At 37.9% G+C, this 19,926-nt stretch overlaps 2 protein-coding genes across 2 annotated transcripts in view; one reads left to right on the top strand and one right to left on the bottom strand.

The window, feature by feature from the left end:
* Window positions 1-2,708, bottom strand: part of LOC104655201 (transcriptional protein SWT1) — a 52,652-nt gene extending 49,944 nt beyond the window's left edge. The window contains exon 1 of the mRNA XM_030934962.1: window positions 2,661-2,708. The gene's annotated coding sequence lies outside the window, so the exon portion shown is untranslated. The remainder of the gene's footprint in view (window positions 1-2,660) is intronic.
* A 273-nt stretch (window positions 2,709-2,981) lies between these two features.
* The window catches only part of TRMT1L (tRNA methyltransferase 1 like), a 41,287-nt gene continuing 24,342 nt past the window's right edge, over window positions 2,982-19,926 (top strand). The window contains 7 exon segments of the mRNA XM_010368959.2: window positions 2,982-3,493; window positions 8,160-8,270; window positions 9,586-9,699; window positions 13,755-13,819; window positions 15,449-15,578; window positions 16,987-17,110; window positions 17,578-17,657. Coding sequence (XP_010367261.2) covers window positions 3,253-3,493; window positions 8,160-8,270; window positions 9,586-9,699; window positions 13,755-13,819; window positions 15,449-15,578; window positions 16,987-17,110; window positions 17,578-17,657 — 865 coding nt within the window. The 5' untranslated portion in view covers window positions 2,982-3,252.

Raw genomic sequence — 19,926 nt, 5'->3', positions numbered from 1 at the left:
CACTTTGGGAGGCCAAGACAGGCAGATCACCTGAGGTCAGGAGTTCAACACCAGCATGGCCAACATCATGAAACCTCGTCTTTACTAAAAATACAAAATTAGCCAGGTGTGGTGGTGCATGCCTATAATCAGAGGCTGAGGGAGGTGAATCGCTTGAACCTGGGAGGTGGAGGTTGTAGTGAGTCGAGATCGCACCACTGCACTCCAGCCTGGGTGACAAGTGCAAAACTCCATCTCAAAATTTAAAAAACATAAATATATATATATACATCTTGTATAAGTTGGTACACAGTAAGGTCTACATATATACTTGCTTGTATGATTGTCTTTCTACTAGACCCTGAGCTCCTTGAGTATGCTGTACCAAAAACTTAGGTGCTCATAAATGCCTACTGAGTGAATAAATGAGTGAATTCTTCTTCCTTGGAATATTAACTCTTTCATTCTGAACCACTTCCAATTCACTCACTGTAGTTCCTCTGTTCACTTCCCATCCCAGTCTCATTTTTCCAGCCCTGCTGTGGACCAAGTAAATACTGTCAGTGGATGACAGTATTGTGGGCTATCCCAGAAAAACACTTATGCTTATTCAGACAAATGTTTTATATTTGTACTAGTGTGAAACTCCTACTGATTTTATGCAAATCAAAACATAAACTAAATGAGGGGAGACTTCCTGTGCTGGCCAGTCTCCTGCTGCATGGCTCCTGATGATTCCTGATGCTTGGTAATCACACACTTACGTAATCCCCTACCACAATGAATAGGGGTGACCTGTGTAACCAATAAGATATTGCTACATAGTAGTATGTGGCTCAATCATATAAGACATCATCACTTCTACCTTGTCCTGTCTTGGACTGCTCACTCTAGGGAAAGCCAGAGTGTCATGAGGACACTCAAACAGCCCATGGAAAGGCTCACAAGGGAAGAACTACTGGCCTCTTGCCAACAACCAGAACCAACTAACGTCCAGGCACATGAGTGCACTACCTATGAAGCTGATGATCCTGCACCCCTAATCAAGTGACATGACAGCAACCCTGGCATACACCTTCACTGCAACCTCATGAGACCTAAAGCCAGATCAACCCAGAAAGTCGTTTCTGAGTTCCTGACCCACAGAAACTGTGGAGTAACAAATGTTTATTGTTGTTTTAAGCTACTATGTTTTGGTATAACTTATGCAGCAGCAATAGATGAATAACATTTTTTTTAAATTCTTCAAACATTGAAGATTCCTTCTTCAGGATGTCTTACAAGCAGAGACCATGCTTAGAAATTCTTAACAAAAAATCCCACAGAATCCACATACCAAAATCTAACCCTTTTAATCTGGTTTCCCGCTGGTATCGAATGACATTAACATACTGAATCCAGCTTTCAGTTAACCATCTAGTCATTTAGAAATAAAAAATCATCATGAACGACAGTAAAAAAAAAAGAAAGAAAGAAATGAGAAAAAGAATTATTAGATGATGCACAGATATAGTTAGCATATCCATAAGTTATAGTCAGTGTTATCCCGTTTTTAATTGACTGTTGAGCCATGAGTCAACTATACATTCAGGAATACTAGATAAAAGCTGTGCGGGAAGATCAGTAAAAGGGATTTAGGCCTATAACTCACAGAAGCTTCAAGGGGATAATCTGTTCCCACTAAACTGGGGAGAGGTTAAACGCACACACACACACCCCTCCATATATATACTTCTTAAACCACAGGGGGAGGAGTTAACTTCCAGTTAGTGCTTCCAAGTGCCAAATAATGATGCTCTCTCTTCCCCGGGGTTCTGAAACAAGTAGGTAACAAATAGACCAAGAAGACTGGCGTTTATCAACTTCATTAACTAAGAAAAGCTAACTGCAAGCGCGCGTCTTGTTCTTGAGACTAAATTAAATTGGGCTTCCCTCTCCTGCCCTGCTGCCTAGAAGGTTCGGACCAAGCCCAAGCAGAGAAGCCAGAAAGTTCACGTTTTTCTCTTTCCTGTCCCAGTGGATTTATCGGGGGGACAGAAGAAAGGAACGAGACACCCTCGAATGTCAAGTAGGCACTAAGAGTGAAGCAGAGAGAAGTATGGGGGACAGGGGACTCACTAGCATATGCTTTGGGGATCTGAGACGCATCAAAATCAAATGCCCCGAAGCTCTACCCACTCAGAGCTCTGATTACTAAAAGCCTGAAAACAAGGCAAAATAGAGCAAAATAACTAATTTCTATCCACTGGCCACACCGCAGAACTGCTGATATTGGCAACAGGAAGACTAAAGCAAAAATAAAAACAAAGGAAAACAGCGTACAGGTCACGGTGTAGATGAGGGTGCGAAATGAAAAACAGACCCTAATTCCAAGTCAGCGGGAAGGACAGGCAAGCTCGTCAGCTGCTAGTAAACCGCCGCGGCCCGCGGGCTCCGCACGAACCGACCAGACCCCAACACCGGGCAAGGGGCAGCCCCGGAGGCAAGCCGGACCAGAACCACACCCTCCACGGAGCTGGCTCGTCCGGATCCGCCCACAGAGTCGCCCCGCCCAGGTCCGGGTGACTTCTGAGTGCCCAGCCCGGCCGGCCGCCCACCGGCCAGGATACTTGGGGCGGGGGACGAGCGGGAACCTGCCCAGCAAAACATCAACGCACCCCCCACCCAGGTTACTACCTTACCAGCGCTGGCTGCGGTGCCGACTCCGAAGCCCCAGGCCAAAGGAGAGGGACCCCCACCCCCCACCCGACACACCCCGCCCCACCAACCGTATGCCCGCTGGGAAACGTAGTTCTGCCCCCGGATCCAGACTGCCTACCCACCGCTCCGCAGCTTTTGCTTAGATTTGCATTTACTTCCTGCAAGGCTTGCTCACCGGCCCCGCCCCCAGGCTGCGCAGTGTAATCTGGGTGCTGTAGTCTTTGTTGGGTCTGGTGGTTGGCCGGTGGGAAGGAGACGCACCGTAGAAACTGAACCCTCTTACCCAATTGGACGCCGTCCCCAGTACGCTTCTGCGCAGTTTGTGGTGGCGTCGTAACGCCTCGGGGAAAGGGAAGCGGACGGCATCTGGAGTCGCTGCCTCTGGCTCTCTATTTTCTGCTAACAGGATTTGGTCACTGGTTCTTCATCTTTTGTCTGTTGCACGCATCCCGCCCTCCCCACTTGCTTCCCTACTCCTTGGATCCAGCCCTGTGGGCATTCACGTCAGTTCTCTGACCCCGCCGTGAGCCCCGCTCCGGGTCCCCGGGCGGGCCTGGCACGGAGGCGGTAACTATGGAGAATATGGCGGAGGAGGAGCTGCTACCCCTGGAGAAGGAGGAGGTGGAGGTGGCCCAGGTCCAGGTCCAGGTCCCGACCCCGGCCCGGGACTCGGCTGGGGTCCCAGCTCCGGCCCCGGATTCGGCTCTGGACTCGGCTCCGACTCCGGCCTCGGCTCCAGCCCCAGCCCCTGCCCTGGCCCAGGCTCCGGCCCTGTCCCCGTCCCTAGCCTCTGCCCCTGAGGAGGCTAAAAGCAGTAAGTGCAGGAGGCCCAGATCTTTCTGCCGCAGAAGAGAGAAAGTGCGCCTTGCTGGGAAGTAGGGGAGACCCTTCACCGGGATGGTTTTTATGGGGCAAGGCAGGTTTAGGAAAATGGAGGGGAGGGAAGAGAGGCCCGTGTAGCGGCTAAAGCAAGGGTACAGAGTGGGAGACGGCATCTTCATAAGCCTTGAGGATGTCACGGTGAGGGATATGCGGAGGGCAGGAATGCTGCAGATAGAAGGAAATAATGAGGTTAAGGGCTTTTTCGTAAAAGGGAATCTTTTTAAGGTACAAAAATAGGAAGTTACACATAATTTGGTAGTTTCCCACAGTCCAGTCTACCGTGGTTAAGTAAGTTCTTTCAAATGTGACATAGTAACCGAGGCAACCTGTTTACGGTAGTAGATCCTAGCTGCCAACATTTATAAACCATTACTGTCAACTAGCTTTTCTGCTTCGACATACACAAGGAGATGAGTTTTTCTCACTTCAGTTTTTTTTCCCCCTATGGGCAGCTTGCTTCCGAAGAGATTTTGAGGCTGAGTAGTAGTTTAGGAAAGAATCGACTAAATTTATGGACGTTTTCACCCATACATAAATACCAATTGAGTTTTGTACTCCATTCCATCAGAAATAGACTGTTGAGAATTAATGGCCCATATTATTGTGCTTCTCAATGTGCCTGCATGTTTTCTAAGTGGTGGTTTATTGGACCATATAGGAATTTAAAAGATTGATGAGTAATACTTTCTTAAGGATCTTCTAACATTTTAAAATGTAAGGTCTAAGAAAGACAATGTAAGTTCTTTTAACATTTAGTTTGTGGTCATAAATTGACCTTTATGTGCTTTCTGAATTGGAATTTAAAATAATCTTTAATTCATTATTTTTCCCACTTCTAGGCCAGTTTTGAGTTTAATATTTATAAAACATTGGATATAGATAGGATTATTTTGCAGTTTTGAAACAACATACAAATTGTTATAGATTTCAGAGTAGAGCTAATCACAGGAAAGACAAAAGCCAGGATGCTCCAGGTAAGCCCCTTCTCATAATATAAGATCAGAGCTTGTAGGTACAAAATAAGGCCAGTTGTTTCTTCAACTACAGTGGGTAGGGATAGGGGAGGTATGGGGAGCTGAGGGGGTTCTAGTCTCTAAAGTAGCCTCCTACCTCACTTCCAGGTTGTATTTGTTTACATTAGTCAGAAGTGGTTCAGCAGCTTTAGGAAATGCATGCATTCTCCACATCCCCACCATCAAAAATATATTAAACATAGTAAAGACTTACCTATGTATTCCAAAATTTACAAATATGTAATTTGAGGAATGCATACCGTATGGGAAACTGAAAATGCATTAGTAGGACAAATATGTAATGATTGAGAAGTCTGAAATGCATTAGAACTAATACATATATTAATCACATTTTAAAAAATTATTTTTAGTTGGTCTAATTAGTCCTTTGAAATCAGTCATAACTAGGTAAGATGAAGGTAACCTATCTGAAATAGAATTGAAAATTGAGGAAAAAGTAATAGAAGAAGTTGTAAAAGACCCTCCTCGCATCTTGGAGACATCTAATTTAACAAGAGGTTTGCCTGTTGGCTTCTGGATTAATAGTGTGTTACAAAAAGCAGATTGAGTATTTTGCATATAGATTGTCTGATACGTATTGTCTTAAACCAGAAGGTGATTTCAGAGATGTTTATAGGCATATCATGAATTTTTAAATCTCCAAGAGTTTCTTTGGTAGTGGACCACAGGATTTTTAGTTTTCTAACTTAAACTCCTTTCTCTTATTTTGTGTTATTTAATAGAATAATTTCAATAGGCACGTCTTTATTGATTGCTGTTTATCTTGTTTCACATACTCAGATCTTTGAACTCTGGAACTGAAAGCCTTTATGGTTACAAGTTAGATAGGTTAGTTTGTACACACGGATTCATTTCTGGAATGTTACTGTCTGACCTAGCAAAAGATTTTTATGAAAGATGAAAAAGTTTTACCCGTTTATAGAAATTATATCTCATTATAACTCATTTGACCAGTATCTAATATAAAAAATTAACCAATATTGTTTGTTGCTGCTTTAAAAATAAAGTGAATAACCAGGCACAAGCCTATACCCCCAGATACTCAGGAGGCTGAGGCAGAAGTATTGCTTGAGCCCAGGAATTTGAGGCTGCACTGAGCTATGATTGAGCCACTACATTCCATGGAGGCTGGGTGACAGAGCAAGACACTATCTCTAAATAATAATCATATGAAAAATTGCCCTTTAATAAATTTGAGCAGGAATGTCTGATAGTGCTGAATTGGATTCCAAAATTATTGACACAGTGTGCTACTACATCCAAAAAGTCTTAACGATTTTTTTAACTTCTTGTTTAACAAACTTTAGTGCTGCCTATCTGCAAATTACTGCATTAGGCACTTGGCCATCAGAAAGATGAGCAAGAAATAAGCCTTGTCTTCCTGTTGCTTATTTGTGGGGAAAGCGAACAAGGACACAAATTATACAAATGGGTAAACAAATGAACTGATAGTGAAGCTCAGAGAGAAGTAGGCAAGATGATGCTAATATCAAGAATTGAATTTTAAAGTCTCAAAGTTTTAAATTGTATAACCTAATAACATAATGTTAGAGGGCCCTGTGGTTTATCCCACCATCTCCTGTCTCCTTGGGCTCTTTACCTATCAGTTTCTCCTAATCTTAATATATATTCAGTCCCCACTTTGTAATTGTTCCTTTCCCTTGGAATGCACATATATTCAGGTTCCCCATACTTTAAAAAAAGCAAGTTACAGTCTCATTCATTTCCTTTTTTATACCATCAAACTTCTCAAAAAAAGAAAAACCTAATTTTCTGTATTTCCTTTCCCCTTCCAATTCTGTTTCTACTCCGAAACACCTCACTGAACCTGCTTTCTTAAAGGTCACCAGACTTGCTTTCTTGATCTCTACAACTGTTTGTGATACTTTGTTGAACATTTTGTGTTTATAGACTCTTCTCCCTTGGCTTCTGCGTTATCTTGACTCTTCTTACCATTTATTCTTTCTGAATCTAATTTCCTCATTCCTTCTACTTAATTTTTCTTATAAATATCTACATCTCTCATACCTCACTACCAGATTTTATTTATCTATAATAATCAGTAGCGGGTTCAGCAACATTGAGAAATGTATCCCCTACCCACCCCAATCAGAACGTGTTAAACATATTTTAGACTTATGCATGTTATTCCCAAATTTACAAGCATTTTAATTTGAAGAGTGTGTAATGCTTGAGAAACCTGAAAATGCATTAGTGGGACAAATATGTAATGATTGAGAAATCTGAAATGCATTAGAATTAAAATATAAATCACGTTTTAAAATTAATTTTATATAGCCTAGTTGTTTGAAATCAGTCATAACTGGATAAGATTGGGTCGTGGCTTTTTCTCCTATTTTTCACACTTTTTTTCTTAGGCTTTCTTATTCTCATAGTTTCACCTAACGTGTTACTTACGATTTGTATCTCCAGAATCCCTCCTGAGCTCCAAAAACAAATCGTCAGCTGCCTATTGTACATTATTACTGGAATACTGTTCCAGTAGTACATCAAACACACTATGTCAAAAACTACATTTTCCTTTCTCTTTTCCTCTTCCTTTCTGCCAAAAGAGTTTCTTCTATCTTGTTTGCTTAATAGCACCATTATTCTCAACCACATAAACTCAAAATCTTAGAATCATCTTTGATTTTATCCTTTACCTTTACTTCTCATATCCCAAGTTCTGTTGCTTTTTTTTTTTTTTTTTTTTTTTTTTTAACCTTTTATTCTGTTTCTTCCCATTGCTAATTTTCTCTGTGACTGATCTTTGGTGTTACTGGTGAGATAACCTCCTGAAATTCATTCAGATTGTATAATTCACTTCCTCAAAAACCTGCAGAGACTTGCAATTACCTGAAGAATAAACTTCAAACTAACTTGCATGGAATTTATGCTTTCCTTGGTCTGTACTGCATCTTTGGCTGCACATATTTCTACTGACTCTATCCCCCCAAATATACCACATTCCAACCAAGGGTGGGGTGGCATGGTTGTATGTTTTATACCACATGCATTTGTTCATGAGGTTACTTCAGTTTATGAGGCCAGTTAGCAAATCTCTACTTACTGAAATTCTATTCATACCTGAAGTCTCAGTCAAGTGGCACTTCAATAAAGACATTCTCAGAGTTACTTGTTAAAATTAATTCTTCCTTCTTCTGTATGCCTGCATCATATGACATCTAGTGTTCATTTCATCCTATCTCATATGATAGAAGTTGACATATTGCCTTTTCCCACCTGATTGAAAGTTCTTTGAAGATAGAAAACATGGCTTACGTTTCCTTCTTCAGTATTTTGTATAGGAGAGAAACATTTTTCATAGAATTATTTTGACTAAGTAGATAAAATTTTCAAACTAAATTTATACAGTGGGGTTTCCCCCCAACTTTTCATTCTGAAGCACACTTGTTATTTTATAAACCAAGTTGTGGCAGTATTCCCCATCTAGGTCCATAACACTGTGTTATAAGAAATAAACTTCTATATGACGTGATCAATAAAAATGGAACTAGAATACAAACTGTTAAAGCATAATCTTCTCTTTTTTTTTTTTTTCAGAGAGACACATCTCAATTCAAAGGCAGCTTCCTGATCTAGAGAAGTTAGCTTTTGTAACTGAAGGAAATTTTGACTCTGCCAGCTCATTGGACTCAGATAATCTTGATGCAGGTATTTCCATGTTTGAGTTTTTTTTTTTTTCTTAATTTCTAATAATTTATCATCTTTGCATTCACGAAAATAAGTGTGGTAAGAGTAGACTTGTTTATTCTTACTGAACTAGGACAATGGTAAAATACAGTTTTTTATTTAGGAAATAGTCAGCCGCTTATGTGCAAAGTTGCTATGGAAATAAGTTATTTTACAACTCCTCAAGACAATTACAGTTTCACAGATGTCTAAGGGCTATCTATTCAGCAAGTTAGGAATTGCGTTTGGCTACAAGTAACAGACGCCCCAAAAAACAGTGTCTTGAAAGGTTAATATCCTGCCAGGTAAATGAAGTCCCAAGATAGGCAATTTAGGGCTCATGTGAGAGTCCCGCGTTATCAGTGCCCCACACTGCTCTCTTTCTGCTCTACTCTCCTCAGTGCTTGGTTTGCATCCTCAAGATCACTGACTACTTGGTTTTTCTGAAGTAGGCAGTGTAAAAATAAAAATTGTACATATACTGTATTACACTATATGTGAAAGATATTTGTTGGGTTAAAAATTATTAATATGAGCTGACAGGTATGATAAGAAAAAGATTACTAAATGTGTTGATATTGATGCTTGCTGTATATTTTATTGTTTTAAACCTTAATTTGAAATTTAATTCTTTCATCTATACTATCAAAGTTTTTATTTGAGATACATTATATTTCTAATTAAGACATTTTGATGATACATAATCATTTTGAAAATATGTTAATAAACAAGGAAGAACTTGTAAATTCAGTAATGGATACAGTGACTAACTATGCGCCCAGTCTCAGAACAGCAGTTATATCAGATCCCATCTATTCCTTCCACTTCCTTCTTCCATTTTTCTAACTCCACATATTAACTGTTTTTGTTGCTGCCAGTTTTGTAGAGGAATACCACAGCAGATACTTTTGCTCTTTGTCCAATTCCTGTCCTTTTGGGAGTATAACTGCCGTCCTTTCAGCTGTCCAAAATACAGAGTGATGCTCTCAGTGGCAGAAAATTTGGCCAGAAGGATATCATACAGTTCATCACTTCTTCAACCTCTTTGTTCCCAGTAACAACAAACACATCAGCTAGCCACAGAGAGGAAAATTTTAGGGTGAAAAAACAACCACTGATCATGTGCTACAACAATTACTGTGAACTGTCTCCTGGGTCAAGAGTAATGACTTCTCCCTAAAGTTAACAAAGACTTTAAGAAGTAAGAGGGGGAGACCCCATTAACCTCTTTGTAGCTGAATCCAGGCATTAATAACTAGAATATTCTGTGGTTTACTGATTCTTTTTTCTTTTTAAGGCAACAGACAGGCTTGTCCATTATGCCCTAAGGAAAAATTCAGAGCTTGTAATAGCCATAAGCTTCGTCGTCACCTCCAGAATTTACACTGGAAAGTCTCAGTTGAATTTGAAGGTTAGTATTTTTGTGCTGGCAAAGAAGTAATATATATGAAATTCAACATTTATTACCAGTGTTGGCATTTTATCATGAATATAATCAAATATTTTCAGTTTAAAATGTGAGGGGTTTAATGCCCTCATTTCTAATGTATTTAATAAAACACCATATAGCTTTATAGGCAGTAGAGATCTATATGACACAGTTTAGTTCAACAAACATTTATTATGCATCTGTTGTATACTGAGTACTCTGGCCCTGGGAGTCTATTTTGCTTCTTGAACGATGTTTTAATAAGTTTTCCTTTTATTTTACACATATTTTGGAAGGTATAGTACATAGTAAAACAAGAAAATAAAATAATTTGTATGAATATTGGAAAATACAAGATAATATCTCTTTTTCTGCCGATGGCTTAGAAAAATCTGAGTTAAGAGAATTCAGAATGGTGGTGGGATACAAGATAATTCAGAAATCATAGCCGTTTTCTACTTCAGATAAATGGAAACAAACAAATATATCAGTTATAATAATGATAAAAATGACACAATTTGAGGGAATAAGTTCAACAAGATGACTCATCATGAAAAGAATAAAATCAAAGGACAGAAAATGAGAACTTTTCAAGTTAAAGGGCTTCCTAAGTGAATTATGTGAATTATTATAGCATTTTTGGGAAAAGATCTGACAACATCTTTTAAAATAAAAAATACACATATCCGTCCACCACTCAGTTCCTCTGCTAGGAGTGCCTTAGAAGTAAAAGAATTGAGGTTGGACACAGTGGCTCATACCTGTAATCTGAGCACTTTGCAAGGCTGAGGCAGGAAGATCACTTGCGGCCACAAGTTCAAGACCAGCCTGAGCAACACAGTAAGACCCTGTCTCTATAAAAAGTAAAAAAATTCACCAGGCGAAGTGGCCTGTGCCTGTAGTCCCAACTGCTAGAGAGGCTCAGGTGATAGGGTTGCTTGAGTCCAGAAACTTGAGTCTGCAGTGCCACAATTGTGCCACTGTACTCCAGCCTGGGCAACAGAGTGAGACTCTGTTTCTTAACAAAAAAAAAAGACGAAGAAGTAAAAGAATCAACAGGCATGGATAAATGTAGAAGGATATTCATTGCAATATTAGTAACAAAAACTTAGAATTAAAAGAGATGATGAATAAATTATGGTACATACCATGAAATATTATGTAACCATTGAAATGAGTATATTAGATATATACCAGGTAACTTAGAAGTATTTCCATGGTCAACTACTAATGAAAACAGCAATATATACGGAAGGTGTTATAATATTCCATTTGGATAAAACAAAAAGTCCCACCCTCAAAAGAAACGTAAGTATCAATCTTAAACATATATACGTTTATATTTGTATATGATTATGTGAGCACAGAAATTGTAAAGTATGGTTGGAGTGTCAACCAGCCTTGATAAAGCAGCTAGTAAGCAACACCCAGAAAAGAAGTCAGAACTATGCTGGAACTATTTTGTTAGTAGTACTGCTAAAAAGATTATCACTAGTTATTTAGGGAAAGGGGAATTAGAGCTAATTTGGGGGCCATCCTGTCTTTTAAGTTTAATTCTATATAAGAATGTATGATAAACCGGCCGGGTGCGGTGGCTCAAGCCTATAATCCCAGCACTTTGGGAGGCCGAGACGGGCAGATCACGAGGTCAGGAGATCGAGACCATCCTGGCTAACGCGGTAAAACCCCATCTCTACTAAAAAATACAAAAAACTAGCCGGGCGAGGTGGTGGGCGCCTGTAGTCCCAGCTACGTGGGAGGCTGAGGCAGGAGAATGGCGTAAACCTGGGAGGCGGGGCTTGCAGTGAGCTGAAATCCAGCCACTGCACTCCAGCCTGGGTGACAGAGCAAGACTGTCTCAAAAAAAAAAAGAAAAAGAATGTATGATAAACCATACTGACTTCTTATGAAAAAAAAAAGCTCTCATTTCAATTAAAAGGATCTCTTTCATATTCTTTACTTAGATTATTGTGTTTTTTGTTTGTTTTTTGTGGGTTTTTTTGAGATGGAGTCTCGCTGTGTTGCCCAGGCTGGAGTGCAGTGGTGCAATCTCGACTCACCGCAACCTCCGCCTCCCGGGTTCAAGCGGTTCTCCTGCCTCAGCCTCCTGAGTAACTGGGATTACGGGCATGTGCCACCACACCCGGCTAATTTTTGTATATTTAGTAGAGACGGGGTTTCACCATGTTGGTCAGGCTGGTCTCAAACTCCTGACCTTGTGATCCGCCCACCCCAGCCCCCGAAAGTGCCGGGTTTACAGGCACAAGCCACCGCCCCCAGCCTCACTTAGGTCATTGTTTAGCCTTTAGGTTTGGTCTCCCTCCTCCAAGTTACTTCTTTTCTTAAATAGTTTCTTGTGGTATTTCTTTACTTACTCGTGGATGTGGGTCTCTCATGTACATTAGACTGTTGGGTTCTTTCACATGGTATTGATCTGGTAGATGGTGAAGATATGATAGTTTTTTTGTCTCGGTGAGCAGGTTTCAAAGTAGTTGACAAATAATTGAAGGTAGAAACAACAAGATCTGCTGAAGGAATGGATGTGAGGTGTGAGAGAACGAGCCAAGAATGCTTGGGTTTGGGACTTGAGCAAGTAGAGAAATGGAGTTAGCCTTTACTGAGCTGCAGAAGAGTGCATTAGGATCAAGTGTGGGAAAGAAGGCCAGAACCAGAAATTTTGGAATTTAAAGGATGGGATGCATCTAAGTGGAGATGTCAGGTAGCCCATAGGTTATATGAATCTGGAGTTCAGGAAGAATATGAGGCAAAAGATATGCATTTGGGAGTTGCCAGAAGGCAGATGGTATTTAAAGCCATAAGATCAGATAAGTAACTAAAAGAGTACATATTGATGGAAAAAAGAAGTCATCCAGAACTAAATCTTGGAGCACTTCAGCATATACAAGTAAGAAATGATCTGATCTGAGGTATAAGAAAAAAAGGCAGGCCGGGCACGGTGGCTCAAGCCTGTAATCCCAGCACTTTGGGAGGCCGAGACGGGCGGATCACGAGGTCAGAAGATCGAGACCATCCTGGCTAACACGGTGAAACCCCGTCTCTACTAAAAAATACAAAAAACTAGCCGGGCGAAGGTGGCGGGCGCCTGTAGTCCCAGCTACTCGGGAGGCTGAGGCAGGAGAATGGCATAAACCCGGGAGGTGGAGCTTGCAGTGAGCTGAGATCCGGCCACTGCGCTCCAGCCCGGGCGACAGAACGAGACTCCATCTCAAAAAAAAAAAAAAAAAAAGAAAGAAAAAAGGCATTAGAGATGACTCACAGGCTTTGAGTTAAGAGCAACTGTAAGGCATTGTCGTTTTAAAAAAGTAAAGAGACCTGATGTAAGATAAATTATCAGTTTAGTCTTGACAAGTAGGTTTTGAGATGCTGACTAGATAACCAGTTACATATCCTTAATAGGCAATTGGAAATAGGGATCTGGCTCTTAGGAGTGAATTAGTAACTAGAGCTATAATTTGGGATTCCTTTAATTGGAATCGTGAAAGGAGCTTAAGTTGCCAAGGAAATGAGAAAAAAGTCCCTTAGCCACCCAAGCCTATGGAATATCTACATTTTAGGGCATGAGAGAAGGAAGAGGACCTGTAAAGAAGATGAAGAAAGGTGGGAAGAAAACCAAGATAGTACCATGTCATAGATGAAGAAGGGTCTGTATAATGGCAAATATATCAATAGCATGAGGCAAAGATGAAGCCTAAGAAAAAGTCAAGGTGGAAGAGAATAGGATAAAGCTGATTCCCAGAGACACTAAACGACTAATCAAGATACAACAGATAGTCATGGTGGAACCAGAATTCAAACCTGGATCCCTCTGTATGTGTGTATATAGATACATATATGTAAGTATGTATACATACACATGTATCTCATGCATAACAATTGTATAAACTAAAGCAATCTCATTTGAATAATGACATTACGAATATAAGGTTAGTTCCAATTCTTATAAAACTTGCTTATAATTTTTGATAATTGAATATTTAATGAATAGTGATATGATAACCAGCTGTTCTTTATTCTAGGTTACAGGATGTGCATCTGTCACTTACCTTGTCGACCAGTGAAACCAAACATTATTGGAGAACAGGTGATCAGATATTAGATTGTTTTATTTTTAAATGTAGGCCTTTTTAAAGAAAGCGTAATTTTTACTTACTATGGAACTAAAATGTGTATGTTCAGCAGTGTAGTTTACTCTAAAATTCTGTGTCTGAGTCCTTTCAGATTATCATAATAGGAAAACTATCATAGTGTGAAACTGTCATAGTATGAAAAAAATTGCTATATTGAAGTTCTCATTTTATAATTTTTAGTTTAAGTCAGATAAATTGCTTCTTTGTGTTCAAAATGAAAATTAACTCATTTACTAATTTTGGAATGGAAAATTTAGAGAGTAGTTTTTTCTCTTAAAATTTTGGTCATGGAATAGAAGCTTCAATTTCTGTGATTTAGTAAATATCTTAGTGTGTTTTGATTTCATTCATCTTCCCCAAATCCTTCCTTTTAAGTTCAATCTTAGAGAATCAAGAAACTTTCTGAAATCTTAGTAACTTTTTAAAAAATACATGTGTTTTATTTTTAGGGTAGATTTGACCTAAGGGAAATACAAACTATAAAATTTTTTAGTGACACTATCCTGAATGCATATTCGCGTAATGAGTTCTCATTATTAAATTTTATTTTGAGTCACTAAAAGCAGTATAGTGTTGACAAAAAGGAAAATATTCTGTAAGTAGTAGTCAAAACAGTTTCTGGTCCATCAACCTAGTCCAAGTCCATATTTGAATATGATAATCACAGTACCACAAGGAACCTTGAGTAATGTGCTTGACGGTTTTCTATTTGCTGTAAGGTCCCAAGTAAAAAGGAGGTAGCAGCACTAAGAGTAAAAGGCATCAAAACTAGGAAAGAGCCATTGAAGCAGTCTTTTTGTTCTCAGCTAAAGGAGAAATTATGAAGTGAGAAATTTTTTACTTAGAAAAGTACGCTTCTAAGTATGTCTCTTAACATTCAATGGGGTACTGGAGCTGGCTCAAATTTTCAGAAATCTTTCAAGCTGGTTGTTTAGTATGGCCACCATTAAAAATTAAGTTATATAAACCTAAAAATGAATGAGTTATATTAAAAAACAAAGATAATGAATATTCACCTTTATCATTGTTCTGCATTTTAATATTATCTGTGCACTTACAGTTATTTACATCTATTATGTCTGCTGGGTGGCAGTGCTCTGTAATGGTATAATAATGCACATCTCTTCCTAAATTCACATTCAGTGATGTTACACTGATAACTTAAAATCTATGAGAGTTGTAGCTTGAAATTGGCTATGGCAGAGTATTTATGCCACAGAAATCTGCAAATACTACAAATCGGGGCTTTATTTTCCTGGAGAGCCAGTTAATAAACATTTACCAGCACACCACTCCTAACATTACGCCATTTTTAAATGCAACTTATAGAAAATACAATTATTTTCTGATTGGAATGAATGGGAAAAGCTAGGAAATTAAATTCCTGGCCTATTGTAAAGTAAGGTTTAAAAGTATATATAAATACAGGTAAGGAAATTAAGATCCTTTCAAAGTCACATGGCAAAATTAAAATTATCTTCTATACCATTAAATCCAAGACACTAATATACTTAAATTTGCAAACTTATACTTCTATTTCGTTGTCTTAGTAACTTATTTAAATTAAATACTCTGTTTGATAGATATCCAGTAAAATGGGAGCCCATTATCATTGTATCATTTGTTCAGCAACAATCACCAGAAGAACTGATATGCTAGGACATGTTAGGCGCCATATGAATAAAGGAGAGACTAAATCTAGTTATATTGCAGGTAAGTTGAGCAATCTCATTAACATATTAATATGTAAATCCTTAAATAATGGTCCAGTTATTATTTTCAGACATCAGGCAGATAAAATAATGCTGATTTAACCAAATGATTTAATTCACTAGTCCATTACATCAGATTTTGGTTTCTTTCTGTAAGGTCTCCAAAAACATTTTAACATTCTCAACATATATATTTAATAAATGGTGTAGAAAAAGTAAGTGACACTCAAGTGACTATAGATATTTTAATGAAAGATTATAGAATTGTCTTCCCAGTGACAGCTTTTATACCCTTAACTGTCATGTATGTATTGTTGGAAAACACTAGAAAAAAAGATACAGTGAAATAAAGACTATTAGTGACATGAAATTATTAATAGCTTGTTACTACTTAGAGAGCCCTTCTCAAGAATTAAATTAAGCACTAATGGCCCAAAGCATGTATTATATGTAATGAATAACTTCTCTATGTCTAGAATGGCACTATGTACCATTCCTTTAAGAACTGCAAAAAAAAATAGTCACTGAATTAATTTCTATAAAGCTTGATTTTCTCACAGCACCTAAATCGAGAAAGGCTGATCTTGTGAGATATGCGACATACCTCCTCACTGGGTAGAAAAGGATATGTAACACAGTGCTAGAGAAAGATACTATTATTTGGCATCTTAGAAAGAAATATATAGTTGCCATTTAGTTAACATTCTGACTGTAATGTTATCAAGAAATCCAAACATAAAGGATCTCAACTCTCTGACACATCACATATCTCATTTCTTAAATATTTAAAACATATACGCATATAAACATCAATATTTCATCAGTTTATAGCAAAACGATTCTAACATATTAAATGTAAAATCATTTTTTCATTATAGCCATTTCAATGTAATTTGTGACTTGAAATCATTATGAGAAAATATTCTGAAGTCTCCCATGTTCAGGAAATAGAGTGATTCTTAGTAAGCCTTGCTAGCTAATGGAATGCAGCCATATGGAGATATTCATTTTCTAACAATTATACCATAGTAAAATATATGTAGCAAACAATGTAGTGTTTGATGAAACACAAAGGTGTTTTAGGATTTTGTGCTTTCCTAGGGTGATTTTTCTTAGGTATCAATACAGATGTATTGATGTGCTAGACAGTCAAGATAGTAAATTAACTTTCATTAATGAGATGTTTAACTGAGTGTTACTCTTTTGCAGAGAGTGCTGACTGAATCAGTTCTTTGGTTTTGGTTTTTTTACATCTGCCCAACCGTTTGCATTAACACAAAATAATATAAAGTTATTTTTCAAAATGTATATTGTTTTAGATGTTTAGAATTATTTTGTGTTTTCTTGGAAATCTTTTGTTTGGAATTATTTTGTGTTGCCCTGGAAATCTTTTCTTTTTTCTGTCTTAGCTTCCACTGCTAAACCACCTAAGGAAATTTTAAAAGAGGCAGACACGGATGTACAAGTTTGTCCCAACTATTCTATACCTCAGAAAACAGATTCCTATTTTAATCCCAAAATGAAACTAAATCGGTAAGCTAAATTGAAAATAGGGTTATGGGATGTTTCAAATTATTGTAAATGTACCTTCTCTTAACCTTTATGTTCTAATATGTTAAAATTTAGAACTAGGTGCAGAATAAAAATCATCTATCTTAACATTTTCCACAGAAGGATTGTTTCTTTTTTTCTACCAAGCCAGTGTCTTTATTAGAGAATAAAATAGGCCTAACTTTATATAATTACTGAACAAGCTGGTACTTTTGTGAGCAAGTTTTGTTTATAAATAAATAAATACTTATTAATAGAATCCAACTGGATTCATAGTTTAATTTCACGTATTTTTAGTTCTTATAGTATTAGGAATATGTTTTTAAGTCTCCTTTTGAAATAGTTTGTAAGTAACTAGGGACTTCAATTCACTATTCTTAAATGAAATAAAATCTATGATGGTGAAGCATGGTAAAGTAAAGTTATTTCAGATTATGATTTCCTTCTAGGCAGCTAATATTCTGTACATTGGCTGCTTTGGCTGAGGAACGAAAACCCTTGGAATGTCTAGATGCTTTTGGAGCCACTGGTAAGTGAGGACACTTTTTTAGAACCACATTTTATTTATTCGATTTTACAATATCTTTTCTTCGAAAATGTATATGGGTAGTGATGTAAAAAATTAAAGATCCAAGGCAAAATTTTTAATTTTTTATTGTGAAAAATTTTAAATATAAAAGAGTATAGTAAGTGAGTCCTGTGTATCCATCGCTTACTTCAAAAATCAGTGGTTCATGCTCAGTCGTTTTATCATTGTCTTCATACCTCATGTCATAGTCTTTTGATATCCATTAATTTGAAACAAATAACAGATACATCGTTTCATCTGTATTTCAGTTGAATCTCTAAAAGGTAAAGATTTTTAAAAAATAAAACCACTATACTATCATACTTTAAAAAATTAAGAATAATTCTTTAATATAAATTGTTTAGATATGCCCAATTATCTCATAATATGTTTTAAAAATCAAATCAGAATGCAGACAAAAACTGTATTTCAATTGTTTGATATGTCCAAGTCTCTTTTAAATCTATGGTTCCTTCTGTCATTTTCTGTGTGTGTGATAATTATTTGTTGACTTAACATGTCTTTTGACCTATAGAGTTTCCCGCAGTCTAGATTTTTCCTGATTGTATTGTTATGGTTCATATAACGTGTTCTTCTATCTCCTGTATTTTTGTAAATTGGCCATTTGATTAGATTCAAATACGGTTTTTTGTTTGTTTGTTTTGTTTTGTTTTGTTTTTTGTTTTGCGGTAATACTTGTTTACTGCAATCAGGCAGCACCTGATGTCTGGTTGTGTCTCTTTTTTGTGTTGTGATGGTCACTGCCTAGCCTTTAGACAGTGGAATAAAGTGAAATTTTAAACATTGAGAATATTTTTCTCAAAAGACTTTATAGTAAACAAAAGAAAATAGAAACAGTAGAAAATTTCTAAAAAGCCTCCGTACCCAATCCGAGTCTTTCTTCATAAAGATTATAGGAATACACTTTTGGGGAGTTTGTGCCAAAACAGTGAAAGCATTAGTTAGCTCTCCTTCCTAAACTCTCCTCAGGGAAAAGTAGTGGTTAAAAGCATGGCCTGCAGAACCAGACTGCCTGATTTCAAATCCCAGCTTTATCACTTGATAATTGTATGACCACAGGAAATTGTGCCTCAGTTTGCTCATCTATTGAAAGAGGAGACTCCTGCCGCCACCGTGATGATCAGCATTAGTACTGTCTCAGTATAAATGTGGTAAAAGTGATGAGGTGATTTTTCTGATTATTTCCCAAGTCACTTGGATTTGAAATTTGAATCATGTTTTTACTCCTTGTTTTCCTGTTACTCTTCCCATATCTACTCAGCCACTAGGTCTGTTCTAATTTTTCTTTTCCAATATAACTCACATTTTCCATTCCATATCCACCAATTTAATGATTTCATAGCAAGCCTATTTCAGTAGCCTCTAAATAGTACCCTTGTTTCCAGTCATTTCTGTCCTCCAATTTGTCTTGCCTGTTACTGCTAAACAGCTATTCCTCTGAAGCACCACATTGTTACTTACCAATCAAAAAAGTCATTCATCTTTATTGCCTAGAGTCCAGAGTTCTCAGACTACATTTAATATCTTCCATATCTGATTCTAACCTGCTTGTCCAAATTTATTTCTCAGTATTTTTCACCATATCCTTTTACTTTACTCTTTTGAGACAAGAGTTTCGCTCTGTCACCCAGGCTGGAGTGCAGTGGTGCCATCTATCTTGGCTCGCTGCAACCTCTGCCTCCCAGGTTCAAGCACTTCTCCTGCCTCAGCTTCCCGAGTAGCTGAGATTACAGGCGCCTACCACCACGCCTGGTTGATTTTTGTATTTTTAGTAGAGACAGGACTTCGCCATGTTGGCCAAGCTGGTCTCAAACTCCTGACCTCAGGTGATCCACCTGCCTCAGCCTCCCAAAGTGCTGGGATTATAGGCGTGAGCCACTGCACCCAGCCTCTTTACTCTTTTATAAATCTGAAGTCATTAAAGCTAATATCTAAGGAATATATTTCCAGCCTCTTCTTTTAATGTGCCTTTGTAAACTTAGATCAGGTCTGGAGCAGTCATTGTGCATGTTTTGCCATTCCTAAAATGAGGATGTGAGAACTTACCTCACAAGCGTGTTGTGAAAATATGAAAAATACATATATATGAAGTCCATAACACATGGTATTTTTCCATTTCTGAGACACGTGTATGGAAAAGATGGTCAGTATTTCCAATACATAAGGGGTTTACTAATCTGTGTTGGCTGGGCTTGTGTTGCCATCTCTC

The sequence above is a fragment of the Rhinopithecus roxellana genome, chromosome 8 (assembly GCF_007565055.1).
Source record: "Rhinopithecus roxellana isolate Shanxi Qingling chromosome 8, ASM756505v1, whole genome shotgun sequence".
NCBI classification, from domain to species: domain Eukaryota; kingdom Metazoa; phylum Chordata; class Mammalia; order Primates; family Cercopithecidae; genus Rhinopithecus; species Rhinopithecus roxellana.
The sequence above is the reverse complement of the archived record's forward strand: the minus strand, read 5'-3'. Positions and strand labels throughout refer to the sequence as shown.